At 40.6% G+C, this 23254-nt stretch overlaps 1 protein-coding gene across 3 annotated transcripts in view; it reads left to right on the top strand.

Moving 5' to 3' along the window:
* Positions 1-23254, top strand: part of PRMT8 (protein arginine methyltransferase 8) — a 59565-nt gene that overhangs the window by 15786 nt on the left and 20525 nt on the right. For all 3 annotated transcript variants that reach the window (XM_058045849.1, XM_058045848.1, XM_058045847.1), the window contains exons 3-4: positions 17542-17727; positions 21535-21690. In XM_058045849.1, the coding sequence (XP_057901832.1) occupies positions 17542-17727; positions 21535-21690 (342 nt within the window). The remainder of the gene's footprint in view (positions 1-17541; positions 17728-21534; positions 21691-23254) is intronic.

Genomic DNA, 23254 nt, shown 5'->3' with positions numbered 1-23254 from the left:
AGCAAAACTCATGAGCTAAGAATTTGATAATTGAAAGAATGTAAAATACAATAATAACAACATTGCTATTAATACTACTACTACTAATAATAATAATTATAACTTCAATAAAATGGAGAGAGAGAGAGACAAACAAGTGATGCACAATGTAGTTTCTCACCACAGACTGCTGCCCAGCCCATCCCTGAGCAGCAATCAGTGGCTCCCAGCCATCTCAGCCCAGTTTAGGCACTGAGCTGATGTTCAGTGGAATATCCCTTCAGCCAGCTGGGGTCAGCTGTCCTGGCTGTGCTTCCACCAGATTCTTTTGCACCTGCTCACTGACAGGGCATGAGACACTGAAAAGTCCTTGTCTTAGAGCAAGCAACAACCAAAACATCAGTATGGTTCTCACACTAAATCCAGAACACAGCACTGTGCCAGCTACTAAGAAAATGTACTCTGTCCCAGCTGAAACCAGGAGGAAGACTTACAAGTAGCTTTCCTTTACATGGGCATTTTAAACCTCAGATTTAAATTTAATTAGCTGCTTTAACATGGTTATAAAATAACATCACCGTTAAAAAAACCATTGATGCCCAGTGTAGTTCCAAAATCTGATAAATAATGAACTGCCATAAGATATTCAGTCACACAACAATTTCTTCTCTGACACTATTCCAAACCAAGAAAGTTACTCCACTCCCCATCTTATAATTAAAATGCAAATGTGATGCATAACCCTAATTCTGAGTGAGCAGGACTATACTATATTATGCTTTTTCATAATTCAATAACTGCCTTGACATTGTGCTTATTTGTCATTTCAGCCATGCAGTTCCTTAAAGACACATTAAGATGCTTGCTTACAAAATTGCTTAGCAATTTTGCTAAGCAAAATTGCTTAGTATATGTCTGTAGGTGTGTACAGACATATACTCACAATGTTTTACACTTACATAAAATTCAGACTGGATATTGTGTCATGACTTCCATTTCTTTGTGCACCTGTGTTAGTCTTACTAAAACTGTGTCAGAGAAGACACAGCTATGCCTGTGTGGGCTCAAACACTGTAAAGTGACAAAATCCTGGTAAAAGTTTTATACCACATCCAGTGTTGGTATATATACGTATACATATACATTTATATGTTGATAGAGAAACTCTGTGTTTAAAAAAGTAGTTTTATGGAAAAGTCCTACTTTTTATTTTTTTATCTCCTTTGTATTCACTATGTTCCTCTGTATGGGTGTTGTGACAAAATTCAGTTTAGATGTGGAGGATCACAGGAAGGTGAACCCTTCCATTTCAAGTTCCAAACCAACCTCATATTTTACATATAGTACCACCTGAGCTGAAGTAAGGTTAAATTCAACTAACTTGGTGAGCTGTTAGTAATACAAGCCGCCAGTGTAGAAAGGGAGAACTTAAATATATTTGTCCCTTTGAGTTTAGATCACTTCCAAGCATTCACACCTTTGATTCAGCAATTAAATGTAGTTGGTCTTGTTTTCTTAAACTCTGTAACACCTACGCATCTCATAGCTCATAGAGATGCCCACCTGGCTCCTGGGCTCCCTTGCCTGCCCCACAGGGTCTCCCAGTGCCAGCTGTGCCCCGTGACAGGATCAGAAGCAATGGGCAGAAACTGAAACACCAGAGGTTCCGTCTTCAAATCAGGAGATATTGTTTTACTGCAAGCATGACTGAGCACCGGCCCAGGTTGATTGTGGAGTCTCTTTCCTTGGAGATAATCAGAAGCCATCTGGATACACGTAGGCAGCTGGCCTGAGGTGGTACTGCTTGAACACAGGGGCTGGACCAGACGACCTCCAGAGGTCCCTTCCAACCTCAGCTGCTCTGTGCTTCTGTGAAATCAAGCACAGCATACAAATGAAATTGGAAAATTAGGTGGTTTATATGTCAATTTCACACATCACATTTGTCTTCTTTGCTGATATTTTAAAATCTGGTAAATTTAGGAATCTGTAACAAAGGAGTGCAGCCTCTGTTTTTTCTCAAATATTCAGTCCTCTGAAATGCTGAGTATGTTCACATCTCCATTCACTATGGTTTTTTTTACATCTGATGAACTGAGGTCTCAATAAAATGAAAAGGACCAGTGATTTATTGAAGTCACTGGATTGTACAGACTGTACAGAACAAAGGAAGTCAAGTCAATTAACTTAATGTGCTAGGCAACAATTCTATATTTAGCTTTTTTCACTTTGCATTGGTTTTAGATTTTTTGACTGCTGGATATGACTTTGCTATCTTTGAAGTCAACTTAAAATCAAAATTCTTCCTAATCATCTGGTTTTAGTGTGAAATCCTAGGTTGAATAAAGATAGTATTATTTATTTGAGATTTCCCAAGGAGTTAGGGGAGATGCTGTTGCCAGTTCCCGTCGTTCTTCCTTTATCTTTTAACTATTTAGATCTTTCTCCGTGGTATGGTCTTCCAAAGAAACATTATTGTTTGAGGGATACAATCTATGTGTCTTGCTGCTGGTAGCAGAACCTTGCATTCCTCTGACTTACAACATGCTTCAGAGTTCTTCTGAAAATCACTGCATTGTCAGTAAAAGGAGAAAAATAAAAACTGCTTGTTTTATGTGGTGCAGAATGATTTTATCTCCAGGGATTTGGTGGCTCAAAAAAAAACCCCAAAAAACAAAAAAACAAACAAACCCACCCCAAATATTTTTACAAGCCCTCTTTAGGAGATCTTGTTGATGACAGTAATTTGTTTCCCAGGGTATTTTAAGAAATATGGACAACTCATTGGATAAAGTCCTAATGTTCTCCATCATTGAATCAAGAAATCTTTATTATTTTCTGTTGTTACTATTTTACTTTGAACGGATCGGCTAGGATCTGGAATCTGCTCACATGAATTCAGATGCTTTAATAAGGCATCTGAGCTGCTGGCCTGCTTGTCCTGTCTAAGCAGCAGAGACAAACACCTCTGAATGGCTACTCTGCCCATCTCAAACCATACTTTAAAGAAACCTTGTTCTTTCTACTGATCCTAGACAGACCCTAGAGCATTTTGGTAGCCAAACTCCAGTTATATTAACAGACCAAACACAGTGGCTCTTGATTTGTATGACAGTACTGAGAGCATACTCCCCTGATTTATATGTCTATGAAAAATATTATTTTTGTCTGTATTTTTTACATTTTCAAAATCTTCTCCTTGTCAGAAAGCTCTGCCTCCCCATTAATTCTGAATGTGCAGCCAGTTCAGAAGTGAGAGCTGATGCTTCTTCTCCTCCTCTATCCCACTCAACTGTCAATCATTCCATGAACAGAAGAAATATTTAAAGAAACAGGATCCCATGAAACTTGATATGTTCCAAAAAGAAAAAAAAAAAAAGGCACTCCATGTCAATAAAACCTTGAGTCACCTTGAATTGAAACACTATTTTTACTTCTGTTATTTCTCTGTTCTTTTTCTTCCATTGTCTGAGATCAAGTTAATGTTCAGATAAGCAGCAAGTGAAACTTTCAGTCTTATCCTTTAACTCCGAGTTATCTTAAGCAATTTGCAGCTTTTTAAATTTTTTTAAATTTCAGAGGTTTTTAGGGCAGTACAACAGCACATCAGAAGGCAAGAAAATCTGAAGGTCTGTTCTGCCATCAGAACACAAATAGAGTTGGTGCATTTTGCATTGCTGTACATCATGCTGTGCCCATGCTGTGGCTAAAGAACAATAATGCCAAACTTATATGTGGAAAGGTGATAAGACTGGCTAAAAAAAGACACTGAATCTGCGTCAATGTGTTACTTTTATAGGCCTTTCTGTTCCCAGAAACTTTTACTCAGTCTTTTCAAGGTTTCTTCACAACTGTGAATAGTAAAAACCTTTCTGAGATCCACTCTCTGAGCTTTTCAGGTTAAGAAAAGTCACATGAATCAGTGGAATTCACGGGTCAGAAGCACTTTCATCAGAAAACATCAGTCTTCACACTCATCCAGCTATTTACACAGCATCAACAGAAGACTAATTTGAACAGAAGCCCAGTTATCCAGATCTTGCTGCTGTCAGTTACATTTTCTGCTCTTGTTGTCGCTAGTAATTTCCTTTTTGCTCTACAGCTTTCCTGAGTGGAGCCACTTCTCCAGTCTGTAGTGATTCTACACCAATCATTTCCATTGCTTCTCTATTGCTGCCCGAGCGAAGGGAGGGATGAGCCACTCATGCACGCACAAGGACGTCTCGTTACCCAGCTGCTCCTGTGGCGGCTCTTGGCAGGGCCACATCGTTTCACACAACAAGAAACAGTCAGAGCCCAGGAAGGATGTCCACAGAAAAGCGTGGAAGGGCGTGTGGCCCCTGCAGAAAGGGGGGAGCAGGACGCACACTGTCCTGGCAGGCCTGAGACGTGCAGGAAGGAGGGACCCAACTCCAGCTGACCCCGCGCCGTGCAAGCAGCATTTGCTTGTTGCACAAGAGGCCCTGTCAGGGCAGTCACAGGTTGTGTTTTGTGGACAAAGCATTGTGCTTTGTGACCATAAGTCAGGCAAGGATTTCCATTCTGTGTTAGCCAAGCGTGTACCCACTCTCATCTCAAAATAACATATGCTACCTTATGAATCAGCATCAAGAGAAGTGCTGAGGCACAAGGGGAAAGTGCTGCCAATCCCTTATGAAAATGGCAGCAACAAGAAAAGCAAGGCAAATTACAGCAGAAAAAGCCAGGGTGGAGACAGCCCCTTGGTGAATAGAAATGGAGGTGGCTCAGGGTAGGTTGTTTGTTATATTTTAACTGACCTGAAACCTGTCAGTATAAAATTCATACGTTCTCACTCCTGGAGGGAGAAGAGAAGATGCACTCTTCATCGTAAATCTCCAGGGTAACTGTCTTCCCTGACTCCAAGTGCCCAAGAGAGAACCAAGTCAGGATTTTCCTCCTTTCATAGACTCAACCATGTTTGTGAGACCAGAAAGCTACTGACTGAGTTTTAGCAGCTGGGGATCCTGAGCACAAGCTAAAATGGCTTTCTGCCAGTTTTCTACCCAGTGATTTAACTACAGTTGGACCCTTTACATCTGATTTAAAAAAAAAAAAAACCTTTGAATGTCATCACAGGAGTTGTATTCTAATGACTACAAAGGAAAATAGTAATTGCTAAGAGGCATCACAGTGCAATATGCTTTTGATCAGTTTCTTCTAGAAATTCCTGCATGGAAGATGCAATGTGAAATATCAAATGTCTTATTAATGTCTCTTTTGAAAACAGTTGACATTACATGGGATTTCTGATTTAGCAGGGGGGTACAAAATACACTGAAAATGGAATATAAACAAAAGTTTAACTTATAAAAATATAACTTAAACTTATATTTTATAAAATTCTTATAAAAATATAAGAATTGTAGTTAAATCATAATACAAATGTGTTTTTGTAATATGTCCATGGTCATGACACTGGGTGTCCCCAGTTACTGGGGAAGATTATGCGAGTTGAAGGCAGCTCAACCCCATTGCTCTCACTGAAATTATTCTATTAGTTTTTCAACTTTTACACTTTATGTTGGGTCATGTCAGCACTGTCCCCTTTATAAGTCTGGCCAACTCAGGTAGGTGATCATGTTATTTTAATGAACTCAGGGAGAAACATTTAAACAAGCAGTTGATTCACCTAAAATCAGCTTCTTTGCAACAGCTGTGGGCAGCTGCATTTTTCCCTGAGTTTCACAGGCGCTTCATCATTGCTCATCTTCAGTAAGCCATCGTAAGTGTTGATTCAGAGAGCCACATTCCACCTCTAGGGGTTTCATCTGTCACAAAAAGATGCAAAATTCTGGTAACCCACAGTAAGAAGTGGCTGATTCCTTCAAGGTGACACAGTGAGATGGACTTAAGACCAACACAAAGGACAAAAGAACTGCCAGCTGATGAAGAGAAAGTCTGTGCTATAACATATTAAGATCCAGCGAGCTGCAGCTCCAAAGGAAGTGTCATTGCTCTGTGCAGGGAAATGTTATTTTTTGCCAGTTGACAAATGGAAGTGACAAATGTGGGACTTCTACTCAATGTTGGTGCTTGTTTGCTGGTAGCTCTGCAGCAGCACTGAACTGTAACTCACTGTGCTGATTTTCTCCGGCACTTCAGCTCAGGAACTGCCATTTCTCAGTCTTGTTCTTCTTTCTGTCTCTGCACTTACCCACTGCAGAGGATAAGAAATAATAACCCTGGACACTTCTTAGGCAGAGACCTCCTCTAGAGCTGAAGTACATCTGAAACTGCACTGAGTGTAGATCAGAGGCTTGGCTAGGACACAGAGTAGGTGGTCAATTGGATATTTTCCCTCCTCCATACTAAGGCTCAGCAAAGCCTACAGAATATCATGTCTTCCTGAAGAACTTCCTATAGAGCTGTTGTGAAACAGCTGAAACTCAGTGAGAGGGGAAGAAAAGACTGGTATATAAGCTGCAAAGTGACTTTCAGAGATCAGTGCCTTAGAAATTTGCTAGGCAGAGGAGGGCTTCCATTAAATTTTCTGCTAATTTAAGAAAATAATTTGTACAGATAGAATACTCTGGTTATTTTTGTTAATAATTAGCCTCTAAAAATAGTGGAGCTCTACTTTTTCATGTGAAGTTCAGCTTACTGCCTGATACTGAGAAAAGGCCTAAAAATAACTGGTTTTATAGTTGATTAGCGCTTTCTGGTTCTTGTTCTTTATCACTAGAGAGTCAGTCGAAATTGTGCTGGGGAGGGGAAGAGGCCAGTCACTGATAAGCTACTTTCCCTACAAGAAAGGTACTGTGAGCATTGATGATGCTCCCCCTGACCTCTCCTCAACAGATTTTCATGCACTTGCCAGGGTGATTTAAAGTAGCTTGAAAGTACCGGGTCCTTTTTGTTTCCTTTCCATTCATTTCCATTGCCTTGCCTGTTCAGCAAGGCAGGCACTTATGCAGCAGCAATGATAGTAAAAACCAATAAGAAAATCACAATGGAAAGTTCACACTTCTCTGGCTTTGTATCTTCATAACTCTTTATGCAATGATCTGCAACAAACTCTTCCTCTTCACTGCATTCAACTTTGATATTTTCAGTGCAGGCTTCTATAACTTGTGTTGCTATTTCTACAACAAGCTGCGCCTTGTGATGCGAGGCGTTTTAAAGTAATCTGGCACATGAATATCTCTCTTCACTTGAAAATCAATAAAAACCTTCAGTCACATTTACATTTCTGTGTACTGCTTCCAGATAACGGGAGCATGTCTTCCCTGGGTTATAGCTGATCACAAAGTGAAAACAACTGCTAGGGTTTCATGTCTTAGAAGATGACCTTGTCCTTAATTTTTTTTTCTTGTCACAAAAAGAGCTGACTTGCCTAGCCATCCTTAAAATAGAACTAATTACCATCTGTTAACAGGCCCCTAATGCTCTGACTGTAGATCCTTATGCACCATTCATGGTTTCACAGCCATGATGATAAATTGTCTGTAATTCAGAATTCATGTGGAATTACATCAGCTTGCCTGGGTGACCAAGCACACATTATGGAAACTTCCTCTATAGAGCCTTGCACACTGAATGTTGGACTCCACAGAGAAATGCAAGGGCAGCCTTTTAATCAGTTTACACTGTGGAAGTATTCAGGCAACGCTGATGAGTCCTCACTGTTGCATGCAGAAGGAAGGACAGAGGAATGAGAAACCCAGATCCTCCTTCCAGCTAGTCCAAGCTGGTGTAAAGGCAGCCCTGGAAAACTGAGCCCCACATTACAGGAGGAAAAAGGAGCTGAGTCGTGACTTGCTAAATAATGATATAGGCTTTGAGCAACTCCCAGGGAAACATAGCACGGAATGATTTCTTCATTCTGTATGATTGCATAGCCAAACCTACCCAAGCAGCAGGGAACATGACTCACCAGCAGCCCTGAACTTTGTTCATGTGCACACAAGAAGAGCCACTCACCCTTGTTCCAGCTACTCCCTCACAGTACTCAGCCACCCTAGAAACGGTGCTGGATTCACAGGTCTGGGTGACTCCTCTCAGCCACACAGAAAGCTGAGTGTGTTTCCATCCTGTCTGAAAAAATGAGGCAAGGCTGCTGCAGTTTGACTACTTGCAGAATACAAGGGGAAGGCAAAGACTTCACAGCTGCAGTTTTAAGCCAGTGCTGTTTGAGCAATGTGACGCTTTTGCAGCCTTCTCTCTCTGCCATGCCAAACCTGAAAGGGTCTTGGAAATGGTTAGGGGGAGTTCAGTCCCTGAACAGCATCCCATAGCTGTGTGCTACTTGTTGATGGCATAGAAGTGCTTGCCCTGTCAGGCCAGGTGGGACATTAAATATCAGTATCAGTGCAATTAGTAAGCACATAACATTAACAATTATCACTATCAAATATAGCGGTGACTCTGCAATGAATGCCCAGGAATGAAAGTGATATGGTTTATTTTTAGATTCTTCCCATTTGGGACCGATATTTTAAAATCATCTGGAAGACCTGATGCATTTTATTAATGCAGAGATATTTCTTTCCCTTGTGTAACTCCCTGAAAGGCAAATCAGAAATAAAATGACATTAAACTTGGAAAAGCTCTTTATTTCCCAGAGGCTGTAGCCTACTTCAAATGGAAAATACTGTTATCAGCTTTTCCTCTTTCCAGTTCAACAATAGACAGGCAGTAGTCTTAGCTCAAACCTTCCCTCTGAACAACCACAAAAAATAAGCCTCTAATAGCTCTGCCAGAACAACAGGCTGTTTCCCCTCCTTATATCTGTGCATCTTGATTTCTTTTGTTCTAGACAGTTTTGGATGTAGCACTTTAAAGGCAAGAGATCTGTCAAAACTCCCAAAACCCAGACATCTCAGAAGGAAAATCTGTTCCAGGAGAACATATAACATGGTTTATACCTACTGCTTGTTTTTCTCTGGATAATTGAATGAAAGAGGAGAAGTGTCATCAGTCACACTTTTGTGATCCATCAATTTAAGTGCTCCCTGGCCTTTACTGACTATTTTAGGTGTTAGGTGCTCTTTAAATCTTGATAGAAGTGATACCAGTGATGTAATATATGGTTGTCAGTAACAGTCATAACTCTCACAGTTGACCTCAGTTCTAAATTTAAAATTCCTGTGGTGATATTGGAATTTCACAGTCAACATTGATAGGCTTGGGACCACACATGAGGGAACCTTTCTGTTTTTCACTACCAAGTTAGCTTCTACCAACTGAATAAATAATTAAATTAAATGAAATTCTCATCTTCTTTAGTCACAAAAGGAGAGACTTAATATTACAAGAAGGTAGGAAGGAATTTTTTTTTTAATCTTTTGGTTTTATTTGCCTTTCGTGAGTCCTTGAAAATGGTCAGGATGCTCCACAGAAAGCAGGGACTTGCAGTGTTACCATGTCAGACATAGCTGAAAATCTGTGTAAGTCCAGAAGCTTCAACCAGTAAGAGACACTGGCTTTGTGAAGCTGCTGGTGTGTTGCTCTGTGGTCTACACACCAGAGTAAACTTTTCAGACTGGATTCTGGAACAGGAGAAAGGCTGCTGTAGCATAAATCGACCAAAAAGTTCTTACATCTTAGCAAGGCACTGTATTCAGAAGAGCTCTGTTACAAAGCGTGCTTTTCCTGGGAGCCCTGATATATGGTACTGAGTCAGGAAAAAGCTGATAAGTCTGAAGTGTCTCTCAGAAACACCTAGCCCTGGTGGTCTAGCCTGTATTTCCCAGCCTGCCAGATTTACTTACAGGTATCTATCTTGTGTCAAAATAACCAGTGTGTTTGAATATTTCCACCAGTTCTATTCCTAATTGTGGTGAAAAATTGAAAGAAAACCACAGGACATCTAGCCACAGATCATCATAGCTTTCTTTATTTATCTATAATTCTCCTTTATTTAAATCTTCAGCTTTCAGATTCTTGACTTATGTGGCATAGACCATTAAACCACAACAAATCCACATGCTGCGAGTGTGGAGGCACAGCACGGTTATGCACAGAGATCCATTTCCACATTATTGATAGCAGTTAGATTAGTCTATAGCCTATGAAAAGAAGAATGAGTTTAGCCATCTGCCAGCTGTAGTTTGCTTTTGGTGTTATCCACCAGAGGACGAAGCTTCTAAAGCACCATCCCCTGCTGAGCTGAAGCTGTGAGTCCCTGGCTGTGAGAGAAGGGGTTTGAGGCTGCAGCCAGCGCTGGGAACCTCCTCACTGTGCAACTTACCTCTCTCCTAATGAGCCTCAGGGGGCTCCAAACAAACAGATGGACAGCAAAGTCTACTGACAGACCATCTGCTCAACACCACAGAGTACAGGTGAAAACACAAGGCATTTCTCCAGCTGTTCCTTGTAGCGGGGATCTTGCAAACCAAGAAGGTGTTGCTGTGATATTAAATCTAAAATAATAATAGGCATTAGAGCTACCAAATGCCAAAGATAATCAAAATGCAACCTTCTCCTAAAGAAAGCTGCCTCTCAACACTTTTAAAATAATGCTTTGCTATCCTTCCACAAGGAGCTTCGCAAAGAGTAAATTTCAGTTAATACTAATACATTTCTCTCATATTTTCCTTTTGTTCTATGCTGAAGTAGACTTTTCGTGCCCTGCATGGGACATTCTGCTCTACATGCATTGCAAAATCTCCATCTTTATGAAAAGTAACACATGTTCAATTAAATGTCAACATCTGTAACTTGTTGCTGGTTTTTTTCCCCCGATGGCACCGGGCACCAAGCAGTCATGAGAGCAGATTGAATGAAGAGCATTTTAATTACATGCACACAAAACGGTCTAGAACTGCTCACACATTTATAAATAATACAAATACTTAATATCATTCCTGTCCTTAAATTCTGTCCTTAAAAAACTCATTTCCTGTAATCTCAGTTCTGTTCTGTTACATATCGCTTTAGAAGGTTTTCATTCCTGAGTGATACGTCCTCATTTTCTTATAGTGTGTATTCTTTAATCTCATGAAAGCAGGTTCTGTTCTTTTTGTGTGTACAACTACCAACCAAAATTTATAACCTACCTCATAATTTGCACTAGGCTCAGGTTTCTAAACCTTGCCACCTGTATCTCCTGCACAGTGCAAATACAACTATGTCTTAATATCATAGAATAATATGTGTGGAAAAGACCTCTGGAGGGCATCTAGTCCAGCACCCTGCTCGGATAAAAGATAGCTTTAAAGGCTGGTAAAGGATATTCTCCAGCTGAGTTCTGCAATCTGCGCAGTTGGAGACCCCACAGAACATTCATTTCAGCGCTTAAACTTTATTAGGGAGAAGAATTACTCCTGCATACCCAGGAATATAGGAAACTGAAAATTGGATTGTTTATTTTGTGACCTGTCACTAAGAAAATTCTGGCTTTACCCAACAGGCAGTCCTCATGAAAAATCTTGACAGTATGAAGTACCCTGGGCCAGATCCATGAAGGCATCACGTCACCTATTTTGCATTTACATATCTAAATTTCTTTTTAGCTTCTGCACAAAAAGTAACAACTTTGCAAACATTGTAATCTTTACATTCTTTTTTGCTACTTGGTGTTATTTCTGCTGCAGCCTAAGTGTGCTGACCACAGCTTTATCATACGGATGGCCAGCTTGCATCTTTTCCTTTGAATTTTTGAGGATTTGGACATCTAAGGTATAATCTAATTCCTTGTAAAACTGATCAGTCTCAGTTGTTCTGGACAGAGGCTTTATTCTAAAGGACTAGTGTTTTCACAATATTTTTCCTATCACCATTAGTTAGGGATGTCACAGTTGTAATACACTCTGAGCTATGCTTGTCTGTATAAAGGACAGTGAATTTCCTGCTGATAAAAATGGACAGGTTTGTCTGTGACAGGTTGATCTGGCATTCCAAACAATCCATGTAGAAAGTTCAGAGCAGCACCTCACTTTGAGGTGGCTGAACAAGGGGTAGCCTCAAAACAAGTAATTTTAAGAATCAGTTCTCTCTCCCAGTTTTCTTAGAGTCTGCCTGACTAGATTCAGTTTTGGAGTTGAGATAGATTTGCATTTGCATTGAACTCATACTTGCATGCAACTTAAAACAGACTGAGCCTGACTTTCATCAAGCAGAAAGTAGGTTTATAGCTGCTGAAGAATTGGCACTTTCAGACTGATTTTGAGACAACATAAATCTTCCACTAAGTAAATGTTCTTTACTGTTGTCAGAGGTCCTAGTCCTAAAAGCATACACCTAATACAGGCATATATATAAAAATATATAAATGTATAAAAATATAAATAAATAAATAAATAAATAAATATCCTTGCTCCCAAACAGCTACATCTGTCTGTAGTTGAATGTTGGAACTCCCTGATTTCCTGCCATTTTGCATTCCTTGTGAACTTCCCATCCTCAGCATGGAAAGGTTTTCCCATGTGCAAAGGAGCTAAAAAAGCCTGGTTTCCTGCAAGTATGTGCTCTTTATGCCCCCAGCTCTTAATTTAGTCCTGAGCAAGGCCTGGTCGTCTTTGTACACCTTCATTACTGCTCATCCAGTCCAGAGGCCTCACACTGCACATATAACACCAGCCAGGTGGCTTAATAGACCTGGACCTGGTGAAAGTATGACAACTGAAATCTAGCTGCTCAAATTTCAGTGGATCATCAAATCACTTATACTTCTATCTAATTTCTGGTTTTCAAGAAATGTACCAAAATGTAATTGTATTTGATATTTCCACACTTCGGACTGGCTTGGACAAGTTCAGGAGTTATTAATGAGAGGCATAGGCAAGATACTGTAAGAGCTTCATTTCCTCAGAAAATCAGGTTAAAACTTCTCTGATAATGGATTAGATTCTTTGCCCTATTCAAAGATCTCTTAAGATAAGCCTTGGACAAAGACTTCAAAACAATACAAGATAAAGGAGGTTTTAACTTGCATGATGACTGCCAAGAAGCTTTTGTTGAAGCCTAAATTTTGTCAGGAGGATAGCAAATACCTCTTATATTTGGCTGTGCTTTCATATCTGCAGCAGGAAGAAGCTGTATTGTTGGAATCGCTATGGTGATTGCATACCAGTTGATAATCTCTTGCACTCCAGAAGTCTTGATTATTAAATTCAGACTAATTAAAATGGTGTTAGGCACATTCTATTCTAGTAGTTCTGACATAGAAAGCTATCTGGCTCAAAAAATAAATAAAATTGACATTTAGATATGATAAAACCTCTTGTTTAAAAGGAAGATGATGCTGAAATTGAATAAGTTTAAATTGTAATTCCATTTTAATTAGTTTCTTAAGGAAAAGTTCAGCACTTCCAAGCAGAAGTTAACCACTTCAATGTCATAAAAATGTCATAAATAACTAAGAATTTGTCAAGAATAAAATACTGCAGCTTGAACAACAGTTTTGCAAGGATTGGAATTTTAACCTCCAGCCCGATGTCTCCATAGTAATATCAAGAAAGGAGAATTGAAATTCAAGTTTATTTTTACTCTACACACCACAGCTTTTGTCACAAACCTCCTAGAAAATGAATTGTGCATATTTCACCATCTTGTCTCTCTGTAGACAGATGGATATATCTAAAAGGCTCAAATTTTCAAAAATAGCTCATGATTTTTGAATACCCAGTTCTCTTTTGTATTTTGGAAGTTGTACACCCAGACAGCCTTGTGGGTCCTTGTTGGATTAGGTCCAGTTTTCAAAGAAGAACTTCAACAGTACCCATTGACACACATGGGCAACTCTGTAGGTCTCAAAGTCACACAGAGGTGTCCCTGTAGTGCCTGCATATGTTTCAGATGCCTACATCAGGAGCTTGTGAGTTGTGGGATTTTGAGAAACAATGAGGCTTACAAATCTTGTCTTTTGCGAGAATTCAAAGCTTTTAAGGAAACCAGTCCTGTGCTAGTACATTTGATCACCTGCAGTGTACCAACCCTGGCCACAAAGAAAGAGGAAAAAAATTTTATTTGATTTTTAAAAGTTGGGAAGTGTTTCCCTAATTTAATTTGATTTAAATGTTGAAATGGTACACAAAGGTAGGACTTCAGTCCAAAGCGGTGATAGATTGCTTCTCAGATCCTTCAGACCCCTCAACTCCACCTTCAGTACCAATGGAAGATGGAAAAATAGAGGGCTGCATGTTTACCATAGTGAAGAATGAATTCTGAAGCAGCTGCTTCCATTCTTTCAGACTTCATCTGCATTAGCAGCAAGCCAGTGTTCTGGAATTGTGTGCAGCTGGCCAGAATCCATACATGGGTTCTGCAGAGAGATTTTTAGATTCTTTACACTGATGTGAGGCTTGCCCCCAGCCCAGATGTTTTGCCTTTTCAGGTGTTATTCAAAAGATGAGTTGTTCCTCACGTGGGCTATATATATATGCTAAGCTTGCAATTCACATCAAGGGTTCTTTTCAGTTCTGGAAAGAATATAGGAAGTTGTCTTTCCTTGATAGCTGTTGTCTTAAAAGCATGTTTTTTCCTTAAGGAATTATACCATATCCCTAAAAGCATAGTTGTGTCTAGTTTACAGCCTCAGAGCTGTACACTGAAAGACTTTATTGTTTCTGATACAAATAATAGGTTTCATTGCAATTATTTATCCTGCAGTTGTCCACTATGTTTATGTTTTCCCCAGATATCTGTTGTTATAGGGCATAAGTCACTTTCAAGTGAAATTTTTCATGGAGTCTATGGCAACTTACTGAAAGAGGGATTTCCTGAGCCCCACTCACAAAACTAATTGTGATGTTGTTTTGGGATTCCAGAATTACAGTGCTACAAACAGAAATTTCAGCAGGAGGTATTACAGATGCTGCAAGATTTACACCATTTGAATCAGGAAGTTAGTGTTGTGTTAGTACGTTGTGTTAGTAGCTGTGTTATTGTTGTGTTAGTACGCCTAAAACAGAAATGAAGCAGCTGGTTTAAGGTCCCTGTGACTGGGTGCTGCTGGCTGAGAAGATCACCACCCCTATGCAGTTTTCTGCTGCCCTTGCTGCATGAGGTTTTGGTACCCACAGCACAGGATGGACCTATTGGCATTCAGAGCCAAGTGTTGTCAAATAGCCACCATCAACACATTTTTCCACTGGCTGCTTGGCTACAAACTAAGGCAGCTGAGAAGCAGAATTATTAGGCTTCTACTTCTTCTGCCGGCTGGGATATGTTCTTCCTGACAGGGATGTAGATGCACAGTTGAGAGCAGTAAGTCTTCAGGTAGTTTGGATACATCTGAAAAGTATTGCAAGGCAAACATGCAATACTGACCCAGTAGCTCAATAAAAAGTTATCTTGCCACCCCTTGGCCATAGCAGAATTCAGTTGCTGACTAGGAAACAGTGATGTTAATTCAGGAAAGAAATTCATTCAGACAACTTTCTTAGCTTAAGTTGTTAGGTTTAATTTCATTCAGTATCTTTAGTCAGAATAACTTTGTTCTCATAATCCAGTCTAGACCCTTCCATGCAGCCAGGAGCAGAATTGATACTGCCTGGCATCCAGATAGGAGATTTGCCTTCAAGATCAGTCTCTTTTCCTGTAGCAAGTGCTCTCTGTTGTACAGCAAACCACATCTAAATTTGTAGTTTGACAGCAACAGAAATGCTGGAAGCCCCCTGATTTCCTTTACAAAAACTGCTACAACTTCTCTTCATTACATATCTTTTAAGCAATTGCATGTGATGCACTATCATGTGTCTGGAGACATTCTTACCTAAGACAGGAACAGAATTCAATGACTATTTTATTTTGTAATTTATATAAATGTATGTATTTTTCTTGTAAAATGCTTGTAAAATGCAGAAGGTAAGTGGAAAGTGTAGGACATCATAAATTTCATATTATAATAAAACAGAATTTCAAACACCTACAGTTTAAGTCATTGTAATCCAGCAGACAAATACAGAAAGGACTGCTGAGAAAGGTAACTGCAGAAATTGCATAGGGTGCATGCCAGTGGAGGAAAAAGTTGAGATATAACCTCAAGTATGTAATTAAAAGTAGCAGGATTATATTTGAAAGAGTTGAATATGAGGAGCAACACTTTGACAGACTAAGTTATCAGTGTTACTGCTTGCAATGAACAAGCAATGAAGCAATGTCTTAAGAGAAATTACTTGACTGCAGATGGACACTTTTGAAACTAGACCAAACAGAAATAAAAACCCCAATTGGGAGCAAGTGTATTCTGTGTGGGAGGTGAACTAGGTGAGGTGAACAGGGTGAGGTGATAAAGTAAAAAATGCAAGAAATAGAAAAGGCTCATAAATAAAGCACTTCTGTATCTTTGGGGATGAAAAATGTTACAGGAACATAAACCAATGGCATTTACTTTTTTAACAGATGGACCAAAGAAGCCATCAAAAGATGAGACATAGAAATCTACAAAATGTGGGGGTTTTTTTTTTCTTCTTCTTTTTTTTTTTAATTGAAGCAAACTGAACTAGGCTAATTGATGCTATTCAGAGACAGTACAGGGGATTGATGCCTTACAGTACTAAGCTTTAGAAGACAGCATGAACTTCATGGAAGTAACAAGAAGAGGCTCAGGCAACTCTGGTCCCCACTGAGAAACTACTGAGTCACAAAGAAAACCCCAAAAGTACAAAAGGATATGATGTATTTTAAGTAGGACTGACCTTAATATATGAAGTTGTTGACCCATAATTTGCAGGTGACTTAGTGCATAGGTGAAGCTGTAGGATATTGCTCAGTCTTTCTCAGTTTTCAGCATTTTGCTTCATATTAAGGATTCAAAATGTACATACACATATGGGCCAGAAAAGGGTCTGTTTTACCTCATATTTGAAAAATATTCTGTCTTATGTGATACAGGTATCAAATGTGGACTAAGGGGATGTGAGAATTCTGTGGCTGTCAGAATGCTGGTGTTGGAGATGCAGTATTCAATAAAAAATTAGGTGCTGGGGGCCATGGTGTGTTGGAATGGCATAACTCCTGCGTCTCCCAACAACAGGAAACTGCGTTAAGAGACCACACATGTCACACAGCTCCCTGTGTGACATGCTGAGAGACTTTCAGATAGCACCAGGGACTTTCAGATATTGTGAGCCTTCTCAGACCTAGCTCATCAATATAAACAGGCACCTTACCTGGTAATTAAGAATTGATTGTGTGTTCTGCCCTTGTTGGCAACACTGTGTCTGGAATCCTTTTTTCATGAGCTCTTCTTTGCAGGGGAACTATGTGTTTATTGCAACTGCCTCTCACAAATCTGTGGCAGTTTGATGGAATAGGACACTAATGGAGAAAAAGTAGCTCTTTACTGCTTTGTGTCAATGTTTGCAGTAACCTACTTCAGCCAACCCCCATAATTTACCATTACTCTGCACTAATTTAGGTAACTGCAGAGAAACATTAGGAAAAATCCATTAAGGAAATTTTACAGGACATCAAATAAGGTAAAGATCCAGGAAAGAAGGCAGCCTAAATTTCACTTATGATACACCCGGTGTCTTTGGACTTGTTATCTACTAGATAGTTACAATAATAGCACTAACAATAACATCACTACACTAGACATAGAGAGAAATATTTTATTTTAATGATGCCTCTTAACAATATTCCATGTTCTCCTAGGTTTGCACCATTCCATCCCAGCCTCCTCAGCCTGCTGTTGTTCCAAAGCCAGTTCAGTCTGTCATCCATGCTCCATTGCAACCCAGCTGCCCAGGCCGAGGCAAGATGGCAAAGCTCATCAATCCAGAAGAGATGACATCCAGGGATTATTACTTTGATTCCTATGCTCACTTTGGAATTCATGAGGTAACCTTTATTTCTGTTTCAGCAATTGTTAAATAACTAACAATATAATAATAATAATTATTATTATTATTATTATTTATTTTATTTTTTAGTTACTTGTCTGTATCCCAGTTGCTCATGATTATATTCCTCTGACTTTCCTCAGACAATTGTGTAGTCTGGTTAAGTGCCAAAGATATCACCCATTTCTCTAGAGACTTGCACTCAAAACCTCTGTCCCACTTAGATTCTTATTGCAGCTGTCCGTGCAGAGGTGAATTTCACAAGTGCATCAATGCAGTGCATTTATGAGGGCTGCAAACCAGCCCAGCCACAACCATGGGCACTCCCTCACTGCTAAATCGGGAATTTTGTTCTCTTGAGTGTTTGAGCACAGACATCAGCAGAACAGCCACTCAGCTGACATGAGAAGCCAAACCGTTTCCTGACTCCTGGCATGTAACTTGAATGCACAGTTTGCATTGATGGGAACATTAAGCTTCCATTGAATACACTCCTGGAAAGAATTTTAAATACTTGATGGACAATTTTCTATCAAAATGCTCACTGTAGACTAGTTCTAAAGAAGTCACTCATATTGCTTTGCTGATATTTTTGTGACACAAAAGTATGAGATTTTTAGGAGCAGGATGCAAAAAAGCAAATGTGAAACGACTCGGTGCATTCCTCACAAACAGCATAACAATATCTATTTCCATTACTCTAGTAACTGGTTGTGGGGTGTAAACATAAAAGATTTCTGTCTCCTGTTGTGGTGCGATGTAATAGCCTGTTTCAGCTATCCCAGTTCCTTCCCCAGGTGTGCCAACAACCTCTCCCTTCCCCTCCCTTGCCCCCTTGCTGAGAGCTGTCCATCAGTCTTGGCATTCCAGCAGGGGCGTCGTGTGATTGGCAGAGTTCAAAGGATGCCTCTCAGCCCTGGGGACATTGGGCCATCCAGGTGTCACTTGTCCCCTGAGACTTCCCCCCCTTACCTGGTTGGTGGGATCCCTACCCCTTCCCTCCCCCTCTCCCCTGGGTAAAAAGGAACAGCAGCCACGCGGTTCAGGGTTCTGTTGGAGCTCTTGCTGGATTCAGAGGCCTGTGGGCCAGGAATGAAGCTCTGGATCGAAACCCTCCATCAGAACCCGACTCCTTTCCTTCACCTCGCCTAAAGCCTTTCCTCCAGAGGTAAACCTGAGCTCCTGCATGCCTGGACTTGTTCCAAGCGCCCAGCTGCAGCACACAACCAGGCAAAGGTGTCTCTGAGGTGAAACCACAACTGCTGCCGCCTTTAGTCAAGCAGCAAGGCCCAGCCAGGCCCCGGCATGTTCCATCCGCCAATATTGGTATTTAACACCAATAGTCTGCCAATAACATTTTGCCATTGTAGCATTCAGAAATTCAGTCCAAGAATGGAAGACTATAGAGAAACAATTGAGTGGGAAGGAGACCTAGGAGAAAATTTTGAAGATATGTCATAGACCTTAAGTCAAATTGAGCTCCTGATGGAAGGATACAGCCATGTAGGTCTCAGGGAGTGCAGAGAGCTTCTTGCTGAGGCTGGGAAGTTTCCTCCTTGCCTGCAGAAGGTGTGCACTGGTAAAGGATCTGTGTCAACAAGTAAAGGAGCTGCTAGAGGAGGCTGGCAGGCTTTGAAGCATCAGGGGCATGAGGAAGAGATTGACTAGATCTTCTCTGAGGGCATGAGGTTACAAGAGCCTAAAACAAACCCCAACTGTAGTGAAAGGAGAGGCAGCCAGAGTCTGTACTTACCAGGTTTGGAAGTGGGGACTCCTCTGATGGTGAAGGCTGGAAACTTGTGCCTTCTGGGAACAGGAGGGAGGCTCTTGATCCACCTGCAGATCTCTGGCTACAGAATAGGGTCAGTGTCTTCATTGTAGCTGAGGGGCAGGAAGTTCTGTCCAACAGGCCTCCAGGACCAGCTGGCTCTGAGCCAGGCAGAGGCACTGGGAGCAAGTGACAAGTGATAGCTGCAAAGGCTCTCACCTGCTGGTACAGAGGCCCCATCTGCTGACAAGACCTCCTGCCGAGGCATTTGGATTTGGGACATTGTGTAGAGGCTGCTGGCATTTGTCCATCCCTTAGACCAGCCCTTAGAGCCTGCTGCTGTTCTGCATGAGCACCAGTGAGACCTGGAGCATAGCAAGTGTCACTGGGCAGCTCTCAGGATGATGATCAACAGCAAGGTGTGCCAGGTGGGTTTTTGCCTCCATTTCAGCAGCACAAACAAGGACTTGAGGAGAAATGTAACCACGGGTCAACAATTGCTTGTGCAGCAGGTGTCAATGACAAGGTTTTGGGTTTTATATCTATGGGACCCTTTTTGAGGATTGAGTTCTGCTAGGAAGAGATGAATCCACCTGAAAAATCAAGCTAAAAGGCATCAATATTGATACCTGGGGAGATACCACTAGTGACTGGCCTCCAGATGGATTTTGTGCTGCTCATTACAGCATTTTTGGAGCAGCAGTTCAGTCAATTCTCAGCCACTGCACTGACCATTTATGCAGTCCATAGTTCATCCATTTTTCAATGAGGATGTTATGGGAAAAAATGTTGAAAATTTTGCAAAAAATCAAGATAAAAACCATTTTCTTCCTCATTCCTCTTCCCTCATTCACAAAGTTCATTACTTCACCATAGGAAGATACCAAGTGCTCAGTCATCTCCAAATCCATGCTGAACTCCCAGTTACCTTCTTGTTCTTATTATGTGTGGAAACAGTTTCCACACATGAGGGTGTACTCACACCCTTCCAGGGGTGATGAACTGCTGACACCAAACCATGCTTTATGATAAAAGCGGCCTTTTATTCATCTGCAGTTACTGAGCACAGGTAGTGTCCTGCCAAGACAGGTGAGTAAGCGTCTGATACGTGTAACAATCCAGTTCACGATTGCCTCAGACTGCTGGGCAGTGAACGGATCCTTCTCATCCTGAAATTGAAAAACTCATTTGTCTACTTGCTTAAACTATGAAATTAGGCAATAGAATAAGCAAACCTTCAGCCTTCCAGACATAACAGAAGCATTTTCAGAAAACTAAAGTCTGTGTTGAATGGTCTACGCTTCTCTTAAAAATGGCACCTGGGTCTTGAGCATGGTCCTTTTTATTGAAATAGTTTGACTGATGGATGTACAAGAGAAAGCAAGGTATTGATGGAATTAAATGAATGTACTGCTGCTATCAGTGCATCAAAAATGAGGACCTAACAATGATATCTCAAACTAGTGAGATAGTAGTCTAGGTGATACATTAATACTTTCTGGAAAATGATCAGGAAAATGAGTGGAAAGAGCAGTGAGAGAGGACCTTACAATACAGAATTTCTAAGCTCTGCTGTGGGCTTCTGCCTCACATTGGGCGGGATTGTCAAGCCTGCTGTTGTACAATGTCTTCTGAAGCCATTTCTTTTCTGTCCAAAGAGGAACCTCAGAAGGTCCCTCCACTGAGGCTCTGGGCTGTGCATGATTTAGGAGGAAAGGAAAGTTTGGATTTCTGTATGGCTTCTGTCTATTCCCAGAGCAGTGCTGTGGTTAGATTACATTCTGCTTGTTGATTGTAACAGTGAAGTAATAGCAGAATAAAATCATACAAGGGACATCATGCTGCTTCTTAATAATTCAGCTCTAAGTAGCTGGCGCTTTACTGTTGCTTTGATGTGTGCACCCCAAAGTACTTGAGAAACCCTTCATGTTGGGTGTTAATAATGCCTAAATGACAGCAAGGGAATGCATTCAGCAGCAGTGTGGAAGGCATATAAGCATTTCAAATAGTGACACAATCCTTTTATTTTCATCACAGGAAATGTTAAAAGATGAAGTGCGCACATTAACCTATAGAAACTCAATGTATCACAATAAACATGTTTTTAAAGATAAGATTGTCCTCGATGTTGGAAGTGGCACGGGAATCCTCTCCATGTTTGCTGCAAAGGCAGGAGCCAAGAAGGTATATGGGGTAAGAAGACTTTCTCTCACATTCTCTCAGTGTTTGTGCATTTTGCCTGACAATTTGGCTTCGTGATTTACCTTTTCTTACTTGTCTTGGTTTGAAATTCTACTCTCCAAGCTCATCTATGGCTTAGTCTATAGTGACTTCAGTCCAGTTCTGTTGTATTCTATGACTTGCACTGCTGCACCTTTTCCAAATGGGGATGTAAATATCTTTTCATATGTGGAACCTTTGGTGTTCTGGTACATATTCACATTTCTTCTTGGCTGAAAAAAAATGTTAAAGAGACTCACTCCTACTCAGAGGGGTTAAGCGAACTATCTTGCTTTTTAAATTTTCAGGGTCTGCAACTTCGTAGTCTTGGAAACACATTTCCTTAATACACTTTTCCCTGCATATTACAACTCAGCAAATTGTGCAAGAAAGCATGTGCATGTTTTCTGTGCCAACAATAACACTTTTCAGAGGCAGAAGGAAATTATTACCTTAAATACATTGAACTTTAGGAGCATGAATGTGCTGTTCTCGGCAGAGAAGTCATTATGGAGAGCATAGATTTGCTTACTAAGTATATTCAAACTTATTTTTACTGACTCTAAAATGACAAATGCAGTTTCTTTTTGCTTTGGACTTCTGTTTGCCCTGAAGACATAATGCAACATAGAAAAGGGGAAATAGATCCTGTTTCTCAGTGTACTTCAAAAAAATTGTTTACTAAAACTTAATTGGGTACATCTGTGCATTTGAGGACACTGATGTCACTAAGTACCCAAACTGTGTGTCTTTATTACCGGTAATGATACATGAAATACCATTTCAATTCTCAGGCTTATATTTTCAAAATCCAGTGTAACTTCTGAGTATCTCATTTGACTATCAGACTGGAGTCTGAAACTATAGATAGATGGAAAAAGTTTTGGAGTTTAAGCCCGCGATAGGCAGCTGGAAGGTATTTTATTGTAAACCAAGTATTATTTATTAATATGATTTATTACATCAAAGCCTCAGGGAGGATAATCCAGCAGCTTTCTGTGATGCAGAAATGCAGGTCTCATGCAAAGATGTTGCAGTGCTCTAGAAGTATAAGCATATACAAAATGATGGTGATGTGCTCCCACCTTCCCATCTCTCAGATCCCTGGCCATATGGTCTCCCTCCCTCCCTTGTGCTGGCACTGGTGCTTATCTGATTCTACAGTGAGCCAGCTCACTGGCAGAAAATTCACCAAGTAAAAGAAAAGCAAATACTTTTCCACATTTGTTGTTGTTGTTGTGAGGGGTTTTTTTCCTGTTTGGGTCTTGTTGTTTTTTTTCCCCTTTGGACTTTCAGTCCTTACCTCGGGACTTTATAAAGCTGAGTGGCACACGAGTGCCAGCTCACCGATGGACTGTTCATGGCTGAAGCTGGTGGGTGTGCAATCCATGGAACTTAGCTCTCAGAGGAACTCCCTTAGGTGTGAAACTTGTGCTACAGCCACAGAGTTTCAACCTTCTTGTCAGATGAGCTGTCTCACAATGAACCCTGTACACGGCAAGCTGCAGAGTGGATTTGTGTTGGACAAGCAGCCATT

Source organism: Melospiza georgiana, chromosome 2, assembly GCF_028018845.1.
Source record: "Melospiza georgiana isolate bMelGeo1 chromosome 2, bMelGeo1.pri, whole genome shotgun sequence".
In the NCBI taxonomy this organism is placed as follows: Eukaryota; Metazoa; Chordata; class Aves; order Passeriformes; family Passerellidae; genus Melospiza; species Melospiza georgiana.
Note: the sequence above shows the minus strand (reverse complement) of the source record. Positions and strands in the feature narration are given on the sequence as shown.